A 19,818-nucleotide genomic window follows, 5' to 3' on the forward strand; every position below is an offset into this window, starting at 1 on the left:
TTTTTTGCATTTCTATTGTACCTATCTAATTGGTGTAAATCAACGATGTACATAATTAATGTTTAAATTTGTTACAAACATGTGTTCACACGCACTGGTTTATAAGGAAATAACGTAATCTACTTTTGTAAAAATTAAAAATAGCTTTAAATGCTTGTTGAAGACTATATTAACTCGGTTTCCTATCATTGTCACCTACCAATTTTGGTGTGCGCGGCTGATAGTTAAGATGCCGAGTTTTATATTCCAAGTACATATCCCGTCATTATTGTTTTTTGAAAAAAAAAAAAAAATTGTACCTTGTAGTTTTAAAAAATTATGTTGTGAATTTGTGGTACAATAACAACAAAAATACATGTAATTCATTTCCGTTGTATGTTCGATCCCGTATCTAACTGTAATCCTTCTGTAATTTTATTGTGTAATTTTGTTTTTAAAATTATGTAATTTTGTTTTAAAAATTATGTAATTTAATCACATTTACTCGCATTTGTAATTAATTCTGCGTAAATGTTATGCATTTTCTTTACACGGAATGTATAAAATTTTATCATAATATTAATTCGAAGAAGTATTCCATAAGATTATTTTATATAATTTGTTGCGACACGGAATTTAGCGCATGTTCGAAAAGACGGATATCTGAATAATTAAATACGTTGCACACTCATGGGTCCCACCATAACCTGGATTTTCCAAAAAAGAAAAAAAAAAGAAAAAGAAAATGTATTTATGACGTGGCGCGCTGTACAATGAGTATTGTCTTCCGAATTTATATAGATAAGATTAGACGAACATGAATTACCCTCTTAATTAAACACGTCATACTATATGGAGGATTGATGACGTGGAATTTTGGTAATGCAAGGTGGCATTTAGTAATACGAGGTGACATTGTCTACGTGGCTTTTAAGGTTTACCCTTTTAATAATATTTATAGATAATGACGTGGCTTTCTATAACTGGTGACGTGGAATTTTGGTTATGCAAGGTGACATTTAGTAAAGCGAGGTGGCATTGTCTACGTGACTTTTAAGGTTTACCCTTTTAATAATATTTATAGATTTTGGAGGGGAAGACCAATTTGGCAAACCATGGATTTGATCTTAGATTACCGGGCAAACAACTCGACAGTTTTTGAGGATCATCATCACCACCCTTACTTGATGACAGGAGCACACAAATGAAAAAGTAAACGTGTCCGAGAGAAATTTATACCTAATATGTACAACCGATATGAGAAATTTGTAAGAATTTGAAAAATCCGGTGAGATTTTGACCGGAAAAATAAAAAGGGCTTGATTTCACTTTATAGCAAATTAAGGAGGTTATTTACTCCAAATGAAACTTAAGAGGCTTAATTTCACGTAAAAGTAAACTTAAGAAAATTGTTTACCACTTTCGCGATTTTATTTTGCTCAAATTTAATGATGCTACTTGGTCGCTTTCAATCGGAAGTTGACCTAACCTTATGTTAATAAAAATGACACATACATAACTAGTTTTCAAATACATGCATTCCACTAATGACATACCAATGTGAGGATACACTCCAAACATCTCTAGTCAAAATCAAAACCAAGAAAGGGGGATTGTGCTTCATTTCAAAGCAACCCAATTACCCAAAAACTCCACCCCCTCAATCAGTTAATCCAGTTAGGGCGGTAAACAAATCGATTTGAGCTCGAGCTCGGGTGGGTTCGGGTTCGGCTCGGAATTACTAGTGCATAATTACCCCTCAAAAAGTAAATCAAATGACATGAAATATAAATTTACCAGCGGTAAAACCACCTCAATTACTAATTTTTCTCTCTCTTCCTCTACCTCTTCTTCACCAGTCTCTCTCTCACTCATCCGCCGTCTTTTCTTATTGTGCGCCGTCCTCGCTCTCCGTGCGCCGGTGGCGCAGCCTCCTATCGTGCGCCCACCTCAAACCCTATTTCCTCGTAATTCTACTTCTGCCGCCGCAACAACTGCCGTCGATAGTATTGAGGTCGCCGGAATATCTCTGATGTCGAAAGCTAGGGTTTATACTGACGTCAATGTTCTTCGTCCTAGAGAGTACTCTGATTACGAATCTCTCACCGTTCAGTGGGGGTATATCTCTATTAATCTGCGTATTTTTTTTTTTGGATTTTTGTTGTTTATGTTCTAATTTTTTGTGATAATCTGTGTATTATTGTTGTATTTTGATGAATTTTGTAGTGCGTGATTTGGTTTGTATGCAATAGTATGGTATGAGAAAGCAGGAAAGTGATGATATGGTAGATTTTAAGATGAAGTGCTTAAGCTAGAAAATTGATGTTGTGATTGAGACTACAAGAAATAATGAACTGGATGATGACGGTTTTTGCGGTTGAAGTGTGCGTAGGTAGACTGGATTGATGTTTATAGGAAGATGCTGTGATACGTGATAGGACTGTCATTTGTATAGCAAGTGTAGGACATGACTTGGGGTTAGAATGTCGAATACATTTATTTTGTGCGAAATTTTCATATTTTTGGCGCTGTTGATGAATTTTGTCGTGTCCAAGTGTCGGAACACAACCAAAGTGAAGTGTTGGAGTAACATAGGATTTACATTGTTTTCTGCATGAACGAATGTTCAGCTATTTAATCTTTCAATCATTGGCCTCTTTCTTGTGACTGTTGTTTGGGAAGCCAGGATTTAAGTCATTAGTGAGGGTTTCATGTGGACCAATTTTATTTTCGACTGGAATGGTGTTTATGTGGTTTGAATTGAATTTGACTAATATATTTTTCGCTGCTCATTTCTGTTATTACTTTGTATATTTCCTGGGTCAGTGATTTGGAAGTGTCTAACCTTTTGGTGTAATTCTCAGCGATCAAGATGATTATGAAGTTGTACGGAAGATTGGAAGGGGTAAATACAGCGAGGTTTTTGAAGGAATAAATGTTAATAGCAATGAACGGTGTGTCATCAAAATCCTCAAGCCTGTCAAGAAGAAGAAGGTAAGAGTGTTTCTTCAAGGACTTGGGGTGTGAATCTTCTGCAAAATACATTCTTTTTAAGATATGAGATAAATAAGATTTCTTATTTTGGTTTGAAGAAATAGTTAGTTCTCCACTGGGTCATCTTTCCATGCTTCGCAGCTGTATATCTGTTACTTCATTTCTTTTAAATCTCTTTTGTTATGTTTGAGCATGCCGTTAGGTGTATGTATGTTGCTTCAATTAACGAAATACAACTGACTCATAAGATGTTTGAATTCAGCTTATTTCTCATTCGGTGTTACTGTATTACCATATCGCTGTGCATCTACGATAGCCAAGGAGTAAGGAGATGTCTTATAAATAAGTAAGTAAATCATTTAGGCTTGTTTGCTTGCTAAAATGACCGTGTGACATCACTGCCAATACGATAGGATATTGGTTTATGCTAAAAATTGATTATGGAAAAGAATTACATGTGTGCTTCTTTCACTGCAACAGAGCCACTGTAATTTTTTAGTATAGGTAAACGCTGAGTTCGTGATGGTTTTACTGATGATTTAGTATGTTCATCATGATATGGCTGGTCTGCTGTTCCATTAATCTCTTGTCTGGCCTATGATGCAAAAATTAATTTCCCTTGGTTTATCTGTTACTCCTTTTGTCCAGGGTATTCACGTTCCTCTACCTGCAATGGTTTTGATGGTTGACTTGTGTGAATGCATCTAAAACTTGGAGCTAATTGTGATTGATATTTTTGACAGATTAAAAGAGAAATAAAGATTCTTCAGAATCTGTGTGGTGGACCAAATACTATAAAGCTTCTTGATATCGTGAGAGATCAGCATTCTAAAACACCAAGCTTGATATTTGAGCATGTCAACGCCACAGATTTCAAAGTGTTGTACCCGACATTACTTGATTATGACATACGCTACTACATTTATGAGCTTCTGAAGGTAATCAGTAGATTTTGTGACAGTTTTTCCAAAGATGACACTTGTTTTTTCCGGTGTTGCTTGTTAATTGTGTCATTTGTCTGACTCTAATACTCTACTGCTGACTTGCTTATGCTTTGATCAAAGGTAGTATTCTCTGGTGCTTTTATTATTTTGATCACAAGTTAGTGTTTGCATACATATCAATGAAGGAGCAAATAGACGCTTTTAGTCAGAACAGAGACGGAAACAAATGGTAAAGGGTGAAAATAGTGCAGTAATATGATATAGCTAGGTGTTACTTATTGATTCAAAAATGAACTTTCCCTTGTTTGTGGGACTTTTGGGATACTGTCACTTTTTTCGTTAAGGTGGGAATTGGAATGAAATATGGGTTGGCGGGGACAAATACTTGGGGTAAAATCACCAAGTATTGTTGAGAGCCTTCACTGTATTGAGTTTGGATGGGCACAACATATTGCAATCAGTATAAGAATGGTCTTTCTTGTGTACCATTTGACACATAAGATGAAGAGGAGGAGTGTGGTTCAGTTGAAGTTAGGCTAATGGATGATCATGAGTGCTGCGCGTGATGCTGTGGCGAATAAGTTCATGATATAGAGACTACAGAAGGTGATACGATTCCTGAAGATGACATATTAAGTAGTTCAGTGCAGGGGCAAGGATCGAATGCGGGTGAGGAGAGTTCGAATTGTAGGAAGTAGTTTAGGCTAATAAAAACTGATCATTCCATCAGATTTAGTTGTTAGGATTAAGTTAGAATTAATAATTGTTTTCTATTTCGATTAGGAGTCTCGTTTGTTAAGGAGACATCAGTTATTTAAAGGGGAAGTTGTATTTTATTTTTATTCATTGAAGAATTAATGAATAATTCAGGACGACATCCCTTGGTGTATGATGTTTGCGGATGATATTGTGTTGATTACTTGATTGATGAGACGAAAGAGGGGGTTGAGAGAAAGTTTCGTGGAGGCATACTTTGGAGACTCGTAGGTTTAGGCTAAGCAGGAGTAAGACCGATTACTTGAGGTAACGTAGTTCAGTAACGTGGCGCGTGGCGGGGTTGAGATCGACAGAGGTGGGGAGTTAATTTCGATGGAAATTTTGTTGAGGGGTCAGATTTTTTAGATATCTAGGATCTATTATTCAAAAAGATTGGGAGTTAGACGGAGATGTGGCTCACAGAATTTAAGCGGGATGATTGAAATGGAAAAGTGCTACAGGGTTTTATGCGATAAAGATATGCCCCAGGGATTAAAGGGAAAATTTTATCGCACTGCAATTAGACCTGCCTTACTTTACGGCTCCGAGTGTTGGGCCTGAAACATTGTCACATTCAAAAGATGAGTGTGGCGGAGATGCGTATGGAGGTGGATGTGCGGCCATACAAGGAAAGATCGATTAAAGAATGAGGTGATTAGGGAAAAGATGAAAGTGGCGCCAATAGAGGACAAGATGATGGAAAACCGACTAAGATGGTTTGACCATGTGAGAAGGAGACCTATGGACGCACCAGTTAGCAGTTAGGAAGACTTGGGAATAGAAAAGGTTGCTAGGGGTAGAGGGAGAACAAAACAGACATGGGTGAGAGTGATACAGCACGGTATGAGATTTCTCGGGCTTGATGAGGGAATGGTGACGGAAAGGGCACAATGGAGGGCAATGATACATGTGGATTTTTAGTATTTGACGTTATTTGATATGTTTAATGTTTTTATTTTATTTTTAAAATTTATTTGTTCTTTTCGGATTTATTACAACATTTTACCAACAACTTTCTTATATTTAAATACTTGGTTCACTTTCGGTTCTCAAAATCGTTTTAATCTTTATTCTCGATTTAAATTCTAAGTTTTTATAAAAGAAATCCGGACTTCGATTTTAAAACCTATAAGTTTATCGGGCTTTTGTATTATGTTTCACTCCCCTTTTTTTTTCACTTTTTCTTTTCTATTTTTTCGCGTTCTTGAGATGTGCGTTCACCCATGGATGGGTCTAAAGGATGATTCATGTCGCCGACCCCAAATCATTTTGGGATTAAGGCTCTGATGTTGTTGGTGGTGTTGTTGAAGAATTAATAAAAAGTTGAAAAACTGGTCATGGTTTGATCAAAATTACAGATTTGAGTATGGTACTTCAGATCTTTGATTTAAGTTAAATAGGTTTTAACTTAATTCATCTCTTCAAGTTAAATAGGTCTTTAACTTAAGCACCCATTGTTCGAGATATAGGTCTATTTCCAGCAAATATCCCATTGACTCGAAGTCTCGGCGGACTTTTAGTCAAATATCCCCTTAGAGTCAAACTTGTCCCTCGGTCTCACGAGTCACGATGATTCATGTCGCTGATCCCAAATCACTGATGTTGTTGGTGGTGTTGTTGAAGAATTAATAAAAAGTTGGAAAACTGGTCATGGTTTGATCAAAATTACAGATTCGAGTACGGTACTTCAGATCTTTGATTTAAGTTAAATAGGTTTTAACTTAATTCATCTCTTCAAGTTAAATAGGTCTTTAACTTAAGCACCCGTTGTTCGAGATATAGGTCTATTTCCAGCAAATATCTCATTGACTCGAAGTCTCGGCGGACTTTTAGTCAAATATCCCCTTGAAGTCAAACTTGTCCCTCGGTCTCACGAGTCACGAGTTCGATTCTCACTACTATCATCGTTCATATATTTAAATCGCTTCCGCATTCGTATTAGAAGGTGTTTAAGGTTTGATGGTGGTAAGTGCTAGATGGGTTGATATTTTTCGTGCTACCGAGCTTAGGCTATAGAATGACAATTTCATGCAATTGATTTATTTAAAAAATGACTTAATCATCAGCAAATTATGCCTTGGTTCAGTGTATAGGCAATGTTGGTGAACTTGAGGCACTTAGGTCATACCCTTTGGTTTTTCTTACATTTTCCCTTTTTAAGTTGTAATGCCATATTCCCTTATGCTTCTGGACCTCGACTCTTTATTTATGCTGCTTGTCGTGCATGGATAGAGCTATCCTTTCGTGACTACTTTTCTTTTTAGGACAAAACCGTGTAAATTTTAACAGATTAGCCTTCTCAAACATTTCGCCGCGCACCCGCATTTGATACTTGCTACCAAGTTTGAGAAACATAGCTTCTTTCCCCAATATTTGGATTTTCTGTGCGCTAATTTAGTAATTTCTGGCTTCTCCGTTAATTTGGTATTTAATAAGGTATTTAACTCGGAGGCCTAAAAGTATGAGGTCACTTTTTTGTTATATGGTGTTTCTTAGGGATTAGTTTATGTGAGGGTTGGTTATTTCTGTACCTTAATTTGCCATTAATTCATAGATATATCCCCTACATCCCTTTGTATATCTGGTGTACAAATTTGTTTGAGTTGGATGAGCAAATTTTGGGCTTAGTAAATTTAGACCTTGCATTTTATTTAGGAAGTCAAATGGTATCTGTGAGCTATTATAATCATTATAGGCTAGGAGGCTGACGGCATGGTATTAAATCACGACAGAGTCACGATCGTGGTTTGGGTCGTGCACTGCAGCTGTGAACTATGATACAATGGCAATTCCGGAGGCGGTTTATCACAGGTTATTTGTGGATCGGCAATATAAGTTGTACGCATAGTATCAATTTTATTAGCAGCCTTATATCGGTCAAGTATTGGCGGTATCAGCTAAGTAGCAGTTATATTTGGTAGCCTTTTTTACATATGGTAAAGTATCAGCGCGGAAAGCTGAAAATAATTCTTGTAATGGTGGATAGGCCGCGTAACAGACGATATCTAATACCATTACTGACGGTCCTCAATTCTCCATAGAGAATATCTCAGCCCGACTGCTCTGCAGTACACTCATTTCTTGTAAATGTTTTACATGTGCAAGATATATTCATAAAAACCAAATAGTTTATTTGATGTACGGAAAAATGACTGAGCCTGTGTTATGCATACATTTCTGTTAGTATTTAATGGGCACATGTTTCTCATATAGCTCCGTAGCAAACTAGCTGTTAGCTGTTCCTGAAAGATGATGCATTTCAAGGTCTTTGTCGCAAATTGTAGTGAAGCTGAATTTTTTCATTTATAGGCTCTAGATTACTGTCATTCACAAGGGATAATGCACCGTGATGTCAAGCCCCACAATGTTATGATTGATCATGAATTAAGGAAACTTCGGTTGATAGATTGGGGTCTTGCTGAGTTCTACCATCCTGGCAAGGAGTACAATGTTCGTGTGGCTTCAAGGTGAGTGTTCAATTTTGAAATCCCGGTGTGTTATCATTCAAATAGCTGCTATCCTTGTATTGTTAGACTGATAATTTCTTTGAACGCTTATATTGATGCCGTTTGAAATTTATACAAATGTCTCTACGCTAGAGGCTGCGTTTCTGTTTGCAGAAAACCTTCCCAGGCAATAGTCAGAAAACAAGTTCTTGAGTGACATGATATAGAATACGAGTTAAAATAGGCCTTCCGTTAGGGTGTATGTAAATTGATGATTGTTGGCTTGTCACTTAGTGACCTTTAGGTCTCATGTTAGAACCTCAATTAGAGCATGTGAAAGGCTTTTGTCCTTCTCACCGCCCTCCTCTTTAAGTGGTAGAGCACATATCAACCTACTACATTATCGAAGATGGTATGAGCTTAGCAGTGTCCGCTTGGCGCTTGTTTAAAAACCTTTTACATCAATCATTTAGTGATGTACTTTGTAAGTTTATTCCATTATCTAAGGTTAGACCTGCTCCGCAATCCTGGTAACACGGAGTCTCTGAAGTTGTTGCTTTTCTTGAATACAGATACTTCAAGGGACCTGAACTTCTTGTTGACTTGCAAGACTATGACTACTCTTTGGATATGTGGAGCCTTGGTTGCATGTTTGCTGGAATGGTGAGATGTGATGTCTCATTCCTTTTTTTCTGAAACCATTTCATTTATCTCTGTTACTTACTAGTCGCTATGTGGCTGTTATTATGCAGATTTTCAGAAAGGAACCATTCTTCTATGGACATGACAACCATGACCAACTTGTTAAAATTGCGAAGGTATGTTTCTGAAGTTCCATGTCTCACATAAATTTGTGAAATGCATGCTTTCCCGTTTATTTCGGCTGTTTATCCTTTGCATCCTATTTCTTGCTGTAGATGCACTTACGAATACCTTAAATGCTTCTATCAACTTTGAGAAATTTCGATGTATGGTTGGCCAAGATTGATATTCGATGGCTTTTCTGCAACTACACGATGGTGATTTTGGGGAATGATAAAAATAGGCAACTAATACTAAAACCTGAAAAAATTTCTAGTTTCTGTAGAAAAAAGTAAGCATCGAAGTCGATCTTCACCAAACATAAGACAAAGACGACAATACATTTACTAAATACAGTGCTTTTCTCCAAAAAGAAAGCGTCGTTAATGGATGGTCCTAACTAAATGCAAGTGTGGTAATAGTTTTTTTAGCGTGTTACAATCCGATCTGATATCTGGTGTCATTTCAGGTGCTTGGCACAGATGAATTAAACGCGTATCTGAATAAATATCACCTAGAGCTTTCCCCTGAACTTGATGCTCTTGTTGGGAGGTACTCCTTGGTTAATTCCCATATTCTTTCAGAAACAGTTTAGAGTCCACATTTGTGACATAACAGTCTTACGCAGAATGACTTCTCGATTACTACGTTAAAATTCCTACTATTTTGATCCATGACTACAGGCACAGCAGGAAACCATGGTCAAGATTTATTAATTCAGATAATCAGCATTTAGTTTCCCCAGAGGTAATGCACATATATTTTTTTTTTCTTTTTTGTTGGTTCTCCTTTATTTGCAAGTTTGCAACATTCTAATCCACGTTCCTCCTGTAGGCTATTGATTTTCTTGATAAGCTTCTTCGTTATGACCATCAGGATAGGCTCACTGCAAAAGAGGCAATGGTAAGTTCATCGAAAATGTTACAATCTACTCATTAATGTCTATTTGCAAGAAGATCACAACATAATATAGTCTCATTTCCTTCATATTACGAACTGTGAAACTTGGAAGCAGAAAATGACAAAATGTTGTCTCTACACATTGTGATGCTATACATATATGTACACATCGTTTCCCATGATGTACTTGTACATCTTAATCAGTAGAGAATGATTGATGTAGTAGAGCTACTTAGGACAGATTTGTGATTCAGCAGTCTCATGCTTATGGGGGTTTTCTCTAGTTATTTAGGGCCATCTAAGAATTTTGAAAGTTTGAAAAGAAGGGACAGCTTGCAGACGTCATTTCAATTGCCCTACAATCTTGTCGTGCTATATATTTTTGTTTTAATGTCATGCTACTGTTACTTAATTTCCTACCAAGTTTTAATTTTCAATGCTGTTTTGTTTTCTGAATTTGATAATTTTTTAATTGAGATGGACATAGTTAGGGGAATCTAAAGGGGAATAGACCATCAAGTAAGGACACATCTTGGTGGAACGATGTGGTGAGACAAGCGATAAAGACTAAACGTGAATGCTATAAGGTTTTGGGGAAATGCATGAGTGATGAGAACTTTGAAAAGTACAAGGAGGCTAGACGAGCCGCTAAAAAGGCAGTACGAGATGCGAGGGCAATGGTTAACCAAGAAGTGTATGCCAGGTTGAACACGAGAGAAGGAGAGAAGGATATCTATAAACTGGCTCGCATAAGAGACCGAAAGACGAGAGATATTGGGAGAGTTAGGTGTGTGAAAGATATGGACGACAAGGTTCTGGTTCAGGATAACGAAATAAAGGCTAGATGGAGTTTTTACTTTGATACTTTATTCAATGGACATCAGGAACAAGGTTTTGGGGATGTAGAGGTAACACCAAGCATGGTTAATCGGGAATTTGTGCGTAGAATACAAAAGAGTGAAGTTAAAAAGGCGTTAAGGAAGATGGGGTCAAAGAAAGCAGAGGGACCGGATGGTATACCTATAGAAGTTTGGAGGTGCTTCGGGGAGAAAGGGATCGAATGGGTAACCATGCTCTTCAACAAGATTTGGAGGAGCAACAAGATGCCATCGGCTTGGAGGAGAAGCACTCTTGTCCCTTTGTACAAGAACAAAGGTGATGTTCAAGAGTGTTCCAATTATCGGGGAATTAAACTTATGAGTCATACGATGAAGTTATGAGAGCGGGTAATGGAGCAAAGGCTTCGGATAACCAATTTGGATTTATGCCCGGGAGATCGACTATGGATGCGATTTTTATCATGAGACAGTTGATGGAACACCATCGGGACAAGAAGAAGGATTGCATATGGTTTTTATTGACTTGGAAAAGGCATATGATAGGGTACCAAGAGAAGTACTTTGGTGGACTTTGGCGAGAAAGGGTGTGTCGCGAAAATATATTGACCTCATAAAGGGCATGTATGAGGGGACTAGTGCAAGTGTTCGCACTAATGTTGGAGAACGGAAGAATTTCCCATTACCATCGAGGCGCATCAAGGTTCCGCACTTAGTCATTTTCTCTTTGTTATAGTTATGGATGAGTTGACAAGGGATATTTAGGACGACATCCCTTGGTGTATGATGTTTGCTGATGATATTGTGTTGATTGATGAGACAAAAGAGGGGGTGGAGAGAAAGTTGGAATTGTGGAGGCAGACTTTAGAGACTCGTGGGTTTAGGCTGAGCAGGAGTAAGACTAAGTGGTAGGTGGCGGGCTTGAGATCGACAGAGGCGGGGAGTATTATTTTCGATGGGAATGTTGTTGAGGGGTCTGATTTCTTCAGATATCTAGGATCTATTATTCAAAAAGATGGGGAGTTAGACGGAGATGTGGCTCCCAGAATTAAAGCGGGATGGTTGAAATGGAAGAGTGGTTCAGAGTTTCTATGCGATAAAGATATGCCCCAAAGATTAAAGGGAAAATTTTATAGCACGGCAATTAGGCCTGCCTTACTTTACGGTTCCGAGTGTGGGGCCGTGAAACATTGTCACATTCAAAAGATGAGTGTGGCGGAGATGCGCATGTTGAGGTGGATGTGCGGACATACAAGGAAAGATCGGTTAAGGAATGAGGTGATTAGGAAAAAGGTAAAAGTGGCGCCAATAGAGGACAAGATGATGGAAAACCGACTAAGATGGTTTGGTCATGTGAGAAGGAGACCTATGGGCCTTTTGATTAGGAGGTGGAGACTTGGAGAACAGAAAAGGTCCCTAGAGGTAGAGGAAGACTGAGACAGACATGGTTGAGAGTGATAGAGTACGATATGAGATTTCTGGGGCTTGAGGAGAGTATGGTGACGGAGAGGGCGCAATGGAGGGAAAGGATACATGTGCATTTTTAGTATTTGATGTTTTTTTGACATATTTAGTGTTTTTTTATTTAATTTAAAGAAATTAAATTATTTATTCTTCTCTTCTTTATTACACTTTTTTACCAACCACTTTCTTATAGATTTACTTGGTTCATTCCGGATCCTTAATTCTATTTCGGTTTTTAAAAATCGTTTTAATCTTTTCTCTCGATTTAAATTTTAAGTTTTTATAAAAGAAATCCGGAATTCGATTTTAAAACCCCTAAGTTTACCTTGACTTTCCATTACATTTTCGTTCTTCCTTTTTGTTTTTCAGTTTCCCTTTTTCTATTCGCATTTTGAGGCGTGCGTTCACCCATGGATGGTTCGAAAGGATAATTCATGTCAGCCGACCCCAAATCATTTTGGGATTAAGGCTCTGATGTTGTTGTGGTTGTTGTTGTTGTTTTTGTTGTGAGGTGGACATAGTTAGTTGAGTGCTGCATGGTGTCTTATGGGGTCTTCAGCCAATATGTTATTAGACAAACTATATTCTATATTTCTAAATTGCCTAATCTGATAATTTATACTTTAAATGTCCTTAATAATTTATACTTGGAGTCTGGCCCCACCCACCACCATACATAATTGGCAAACAAACCTGAAGAGTGTGGGATTGATTTCACAGCATGGAGTTAAGCTAACAATCTGTGTTACTTTTCGAGTGTTAGCCTTGAATTACTTTCCCATAGAATTTTCAATTTCCAGTCTGTAAAGGGTGTAAGTCACGAGGGTAGATTGATGCTACCAAGTTTGAGACCCATGTCATGGAAACAATCTTTGTATGACTTAACCTAAACCTAATAGTTAAGCGATTTGGTCACCGACCTGTTATTTGACATATGAGTGTAAGATATTTTTCGTGGAATTTGACTTTGTGATTGCTCTTGTGTGGGCTTCTTACAATTTGCACTTCCATGTCAACTGATCCTGAATAACCTGATATATGTCGCAGGCACATCCATATTTCTCTCAAGTGAGAGCTGCGGAGAGTAGCCGAATGCGGACACAATAGTGGATCAGTCGTATGCCCTTGAGCGCAGGGTTATTGTAACTTAATGGTGGATTGGTGGATGCCACTTCGGGCCATCATATAGATGTGATGTGATTTAGCACACAGATTCTTGAAAATTGTATCCTATCAACACCGAACTCTTGTCATTGCAGTTGCATCCACCTGTAATTGCTTTTCACTGGATCCATTGTACTTGAGGATAAGTGATTATTAGAGTGTTGCTTGAAAATACCTAATGTTTTGCCACCTAATGTCATGCATGAACAAAAATCAATTAACTCTACAAATTTATAGGCTAGTGGGCTGAGGTTGGACCAATTTTTAATGTGTGCGTTTTTGTCGGGTTGGAGCTGGCCTGAACTGGCCAAATGGCCACACTGTAAAATGTTGATCAGAAGTTCAAAACTGTTGAGGTGACAGAGTGAGTGCCAGTATGCTTTAGATGCGACTGTAAGGCTGGCATGAAGCCGTTGGATATTGGAACTAAAACTAATATGAAGTAATGGAATTGTATCGGTCAAACAACATTTAATTTGATTTCTTCTCTTAAAAATAAGCCCAGGGTGTATAACTTGATTTGATTTCTCTGTGCATGAGTGCATCAATATGCTTATAAAACTAGAGAAATGTAAATATTGATAGAACAGGGACGCAAGATGTCAAATGTGAGTACAGGTCAAACTACTCGAGTCAAGTAACTAAAAAGTCTTATCGATTATGTACATGAAAAGGATAGTATGTGCCTCTGGAACACAAAAACTCCCCAAAATTTACATTCTTTGGGCACGGCTGGGCACGACACAAAACGTGTTCCAACAGAAGCATCACCAACCTAGATGGCACAGGCCAAGGACATCATCCAGTGACCAAAGACTACATTAAGTGACTAATGGTTGCCTTTGTCACTGGCAAAAGAAGACGTAGACATGTCTTGGTTTGATCTCTGTCTAGGCACTATAAATTTGACCAATATCGCCTCCAAATGGAATCATGGCAACCTTCTGAACGGCTCGGCTGCAATACGGAGTGGCTACCCATATTGATGCCCACGAACATACGGGACTCTGTCAGATAGATTTGTAGATCTGCTGGCGAAGGGTGTTTGGATTTAATGCCTTATTGATGCTGAAAATGTGTCAAGCATGCGCAGTTAAGATAAGGTTACAGGAACACAATGTATAATTCAAAGCATATGAAAGCAAGAACAAAATGTCTAACCTGCACAGTTTATTTCCAGAAGGTGAAAATTTGTGGACAATCCATTCTGGAATAATTTCTTCCAATAGTTTTAGCTGCTCCTCAATTTCACCTGTAAATACAATTCAGTACTCCATAAATTTTTCTATACTATATGTTATACGGAGTACCCTTTTGTCTCGTGAAAGATAATGTTGATGTAATGTGAGACCAACTCACTTAAGTTATAAATAATACCCATACGCATAAACTCACTAAGATAATTACTATCCCATTTAAATCTCATTTTGGTCAATATCACGATAACAGTATATTGGGACAGCTGCATATGGGAATATTAATATACTATTGGGTAACGGAACTTGTAACTGTCCAAGCTTACTTTCATCAGTTATGTCTGAATGACAGACAGTCAGGTTGCGAATCAGGGCCTCTTTTCTAATAGCTGAAGATTTAGGGTTCTGGAACAATAATTGGATCCTGTCAAACATCTTTGGCAGGTTGACTATCATCAGTTTCCTCTTTGATTGTTCTACCTTTTTCTTCTCTTCCTCCTTTAGCTGCACAGATGCACAGTAGCCATGAACATCAAAATAAGAAGTGGGGAGAGACGTGCCCTAAGCAGGACAACAGCGTTGATACTGGACATGTGAAATATTAATAATATTACCAAATGTAATAGATTCTCTGGAAGGACATCAACTATGTCTGAGCAGTCAGCCTCATCTAACTGAAGCTCAATGTTCGTACTCTTTGAAGGACCTTCAAACATAAGTGACCTGGCGCAAGACGGGCGGTTGGTGACATCACATGCTGATCTGGTGTTACCATTATCTGGAGTACGCTTACACATTTTCGGTGTCTGGAGGGATGGTGTGGCTGGCATCATTGTAGCTCCAACTGATTTTATAGGCGTTGCCTGAGTTTTGGCAACATGAAAAGAGCATGTGTCATGATCCATCGAAGACTTCTGTTTTATTTGAGCTGCAGGTTGCCTAGATTGTGCGGCTCCAGATACCGGGATGACAGATTTTGACTCACTGTCATTGGGATTCGAGGTAGATATAGATGGTGAATGGTAAGGCACTGATGAACTTTGAATAGTTCTTTCAATTCGACTACCCAAGCCTTTTTTTGAAAAATGCTTTTTGAATGATATAGATAAGTGAGATGCTTGTGCTTGGCCGCTTTCTTTAGACTCCGAGTATTTATGCGCGGTTGTGGAAGAGCTTGATTGTTTGATGGTATTTAACATCTGATCCTGCTTTCGTTGATTGAAAGGCTCTGGCAGTTCTTTCTCTGGTATCTCAGTTCCCTAGGACATAGACAGCGAATGTGGTCTTAGTAACTTGACAAAGTATTGGTAAACTGATATAAAGATCAAACCCCATAAAAGAGAAAAGTAGCCAGCAGCTCATCTACATGAATTTAATTGCATTTTATAGTCTCGATTGCTGCTATACTGGCAGGAAAACTAATTTTCAGCTGAAGGCGTCTCATCATTATACAGAGACCAATTTCCTGGCATTGGGAGGGAAAGTCGGAAAGACCGGAAGCAAAGAAGCTACACCTCAAACAGACACGTCACAAACATATCCTTCCTTTCAGAGAAGGAGGAAGGGAGAAAAATGTCATATCGAGAATCAGTCCTTATCCTCAAATGGTAGTCAGTGGACCTTAGGAAAGCATCTATAATTCTGTCTTTAGAAACTTGGCAACCTAGTCTAGAGATCATACAGAATTTGGTACTGTTTATTGGTTATAACCATTCAATGCTCAATAAAGCTTCCTATCCTGAGCTCCGCAAGCAAGTTTTTGAACAAAGTGAAATTTCAAGGTACTTCTAAGAGACATGTACAAAGCAACGTGCACTCTTACCTCGGGATGGGCTTTAAGGAATTGCAAAAGCCGTGAGACTAGACGGTGTCTAAGGCATGAGTATCTCTTTCCTCGTTTCCTTTTGTTGGAACCAGTTATTGTGAGATGAAGATCATACTTCATACAGCGAGTTTCCTCGTCAGGGAATAAGACCTTCCCAATTCCAATCTCATCTGGCAAAAGAAACTTTAATTGCGCCAAATGTTGATGAGTAAACCTCCTGGATTACATTTATACATCAAAATCCACCAATGCCTAAAATTTTTCTAGATATCAAGCCATTACCAATGCAATATATTAAAGTATTATCACAACGGAGAACTTCAGTGTGGTGACTGGTGACAAAAGAACCATCAACCGAACATGACATTTTCATAACCCCATCGACTTCAAGTTCCATCCCAAAACCATTTGACAACCAAAGGACTAGTGAACTCAGTATACTTCCTCAACTCTCTCATCAATAATCCATGTGAAATATTTAAATGTAGCATATGAACGAGATACAAGCTCCTCCGCGCATTTTTGATGTCAGAACCCTCACGAAAGCTCTTACAGGCCACTCAACAACATCTTCCAATTGCGCTCCCAACTTCGCAAAACAAACTCTTGAGCATCATAAATACACTGTGAGACGTTCTTTTTATCGGTTAAATACTCGCTCATTATTATCAACAAATAAGTTTGTGTATATAGAAAAGAAGTGTCTCACACTCAATGTTGTCAAGATCGGGATCCTACTTTGGATCGATGAGCTTCCTAAGATCGAATCGTAGAATCGTAAGATCCTACAGATTAACTTTAATACATAATTGTGTTATCAAAATATATTAAAATATCGTACTTAAATCTCAAAACACTACTATCTTAGCATGTGCCTACTAACTATTCTGGTTTATAGTAGATTTCTATTTTAAAAGTCATATATAAAATTTTAGTAATAGTAAAAATTGAAATGGTAATAATGTAGGATCTGGTCGTGTAATCGTAGGATCGGGTTAAGATTCTACTTTAAAAAAAATTTGACACAAGTTGAATCGCAAGATCCTACCTAGGATCGGGATCGGTCACCACTTTTTGGATCGTAGAATCGTAAGATCCTACAATCCGGATCGGGATTTTAACAACAGTCTTAGCACAATTGATAACCTTTAAGGTTTTCTACAAGGATTTACAATATCTCAAATACTCTGTACATGTCAATTTTCCTCCATCCCTCAACCCCTCCTTCACTCTCCAAAGGCGGAAACGGTTTCGCAACCATCCTAACAACAATGACATCCAACCTATCCTTACAATGACACAAACATATGCACAACAAAAATAAAACACACAAATCGTGTCACATCGAAACATGAAAAAAGAGAAAATGATAAAATACCTTTCAGAGATAGTCTCAATCATAACCCTAACTTTGCTAAACACAGGAACAGATTTCCGTAACCGAAGCAACTTTAATGACGCATCCAATGCATCAAAAGCCTTCAATAACATCTCATACCTTCATCCCAAAAAAAAAAAGTGCAAAACTTGAATTTAACATCGATAAAAAATATTCACTCCGTCTCAATCATTTGTTTAAATTTGATTAAAATACCCTTGCACCTCATCATAGAATAAAAAGATAAACAAATGATTAGGAAATGATTTAGAAAGTGATTAAATAAATGAAATGATTAATTAACTTGAAATGCGTGCTTACTTGTCGGGTAGTTGAAGAGGGCGGCGATTGTGTCGGGTCCTACTATGGGGATCCGAGAGTTTAATCGGAGTTGCGATGGAGATTTGATCGGACGGTGAAGGTTTGGCGGGTGATTTGAGTGGATCGGACGGCAGTGGTTTCATGGAAGCCATTGTCGAATTGAGAGGGAAAGAAGGGGTTGCCGGCGCGGATATATAATTGCGCGCCTCGATTTTGCCGCGAAATGTAAACTATCCAAGTACCCACTATAGGCCGGTACTAGTGTATGGACACGGACGGGACGACCTACACCTTATTAACGACGGGGATCGACACTTCTAAAATTTTTTATGACACGGACACGCAAAAAAAAATCAATATACATATTAAAATAAAGGAAATTTGAATAACATTAAAGATCTCCAATGGTTAGCGAAAACGATCGCTTGCAAATAAAAAAGTTTTTTTCTTTACTTGCTTAACCATCGGGAAAGACTTTTATATCTTAGCTTAAATTAAATTTTAAGTAGCTCCGAAATAAGTAGTAGGCTGAAATGGGCCTACAAGAAAAAATCTACCAATTAAAACAACACTTAAATATTTTTAATTTTTATTTTCTAGGTAAAATAAGTAAATGTATTAATTAAAAGAGTGTTGTGGAAGGTAGTTGACATATAGTGATTTTAAGGCGACAACACTAAGCTAGTAGCTTACCATTGTAGTAGTTTGTAGCTTAAAAATATTCTAGCTTGAAAATCTTATTGTGGCGAAAGGTAAGTTTCAAGAAAGAGAAACCTTACCATGTGGATCTTTCTTATAACGAATATCTAAAATTTGCTCATTTAAAGACGACAAAGTCGTAAAATAACAAAACTAATATTAATACCTTACACGTAAAAATGCAAAGAAGTCTACGATCACACATCCATTATTTTTTATACTCACTCCAAGTAATACGTATCTTCCCCTTCCTCTAATATATGTGAGGATAAAACTTGGAGGGAGTACAAAATATTAAACCAAGAAATAAACCCATCATCAGGCCTTACTTATCAAGAAACTAAGAAATAAACCCATTATTTTCTACAAAAATATAAAACCAAGAAACAATCACATCTTACTTAGCAACAAGCCAACAACGCACCATTACTTTCTATTTATTTTCTACGCAATCATGTTCAACGATCAAATAAATGGATAGTGAAGGATCAAATTAATGTAATTTGCACAAACCCTAGATTCAATTTGGGAAAAATTGCAAAACAAACTTGTGAGAGGCCGAGAGCCGAGAGGGATACGTCGACGACAAGGTGGAGGCCGGAGGTCGTCGGCGTCGGAGGTGCTGTTCACCGGAGTAGTCAAAGGCGAAGGGAACTGTGTGATACTCCAATTGAACAGATGTTGTAAATCGTAGTTGAGAATTTGAAATGGTATATGAATATTGCAATTAGCCGTGTCTACATATGACACGGGCCGTGTCCGAGGTGTCTTTGCCGTGTCCAAGACGTATTGAAATTAAATAAAACCAAGGACACGGTTCAACGAGTGTCGGACACGTTTTGAGGCGTGTCCCTCACGTGTCCGTGTCGGACACCGTGTCCGACACGTGAAGGCTAAAAAACAGGCGTGTCCGTGCAACCTAGCTGCACAATGCACAACGCTTCCCACTTCCTAGTACTCTCAGACTAAACGCACGCTTAATTTTGGGTACACAAATATGCATTCGATCTCCGGTCCGATTTAAGCTGAAAAAAAAAAACAATTAACCTCCCTAACGATACTAGTTTGGTCCACATAGCACTTAAAAAGGTTTCGTTTCGAACCGGTCCGAGCAC

General features: G+C 37.9%; 2 protein-coding genes across 2 annotated transcripts; one reads left to right on the forward strand and one right to left on the reverse strand.

The window, feature by feature from the left end:
• The first annotated feature begins 1,507 nt into the window (after positions 1-1,507).
• LOC141623131 (casein kinase II subunit alpha-2-like) lies at positions 1,508-13,458 on the forward strand. Its single transcript, XM_074439200.1, has 10 exons — positions 1,508-2,097; positions 2,844-2,973; positions 3,717-3,911; positions 7,983-8,140; positions 8,692-8,782; positions 8,872-8,937; positions 9,390-9,472; positions 9,604-9,667; positions 9,755-9,823; positions 13,168-13,458. Exons 1-10 carry the CDS (start codon positions 1,760-1,762, stop codon positions 13,225-13,227), a joined length of 1,254 nt encoding a protein of 417 aa, XP_074295301.1. The 5' UTR covers positions 1,508-1,759; the 3' UTR covers positions 13,228-13,458.
• Positions 13,459-13,846: 388 nt separating this feature from the next.
• LOC141623130 (CDT1-like protein a, chloroplastic) lies at positions 13,847-18,403 on the reverse strand. Its single transcript, XM_074439199.1, has 7 exons — positions 18,005-18,403; positions 17,684-17,803; positions 16,303-16,522; positions 15,095-15,739; positions 14,807-14,984; positions 14,446-14,536; positions 13,847-14,352 (listed from the first exon to the last, which is right to left on the reverse strand). The coding sequence occupies exons 1-7, from the start codon at positions 18,154-18,156 to the stop codon at positions 14,295-14,297; spliced, it is 1,464 nt and encodes a 487-aa protein (XP_074295300.1). The 5' UTR covers positions 18,157-18,403; the 3' UTR covers positions 13,847-14,294.
• Positions 18,404-19,818: the final 1,415 nt, after the last annotated feature.

The sequence above is a fragment of the Silene latifolia genome, chromosome X (genome assembly GCF_048544455.1).
Source record: "Silene latifolia isolate original U9 population chromosome X, ASM4854445v1, whole genome shotgun sequence".
Classification (NCBI taxonomy): Eukaryota; Viridiplantae; Streptophyta; class Magnoliopsida; order Caryophyllales; family Caryophyllaceae; genus Silene; species Silene latifolia.

Coding starts and splice junctions, on each gene's coding strand:
- LOC141623131 (XM_074439200.1), top strand. CDS start 1,760: ATGAAATATAAATTTACCAGCGGTAAAACCACCTCAATTACTAATTTT. Junction 2,974..3,716: donor AGCCTGTCAAGAAGAAGAAG/GTAAGAGTGTTT, acceptor TATTTTTGACAG/ATTAAAAGAGAAATAAAGAT. Junction 9,473..9,603: donor CTTGATGCTCTTGTTGGGAG/GTACTCCTTGGT, acceptor CCATGACTACAG/GCACAGCAGGAAACCATGGT.
- LOC141623130 (XM_074439199.1), bottom strand. CDS start 18,156: ATGGCTTCCATGAAACCACTGCCGTCCGATCCACTCAAATCACCCGCC. Junction 17,804..18,004: donor CCTCTTCAACTACCCGACAA/GTAAGCACGCAT, acceptor TTTGGGATGAAG/GTATGAGATGTTATTGAAGG. Junction 14,353..14,445: donor TCTGGAAATAAACTGTGCAG/GTTAGACATTTT, acceptor ACACATTTTCAG/CATCAATAAGGCATTAAATC.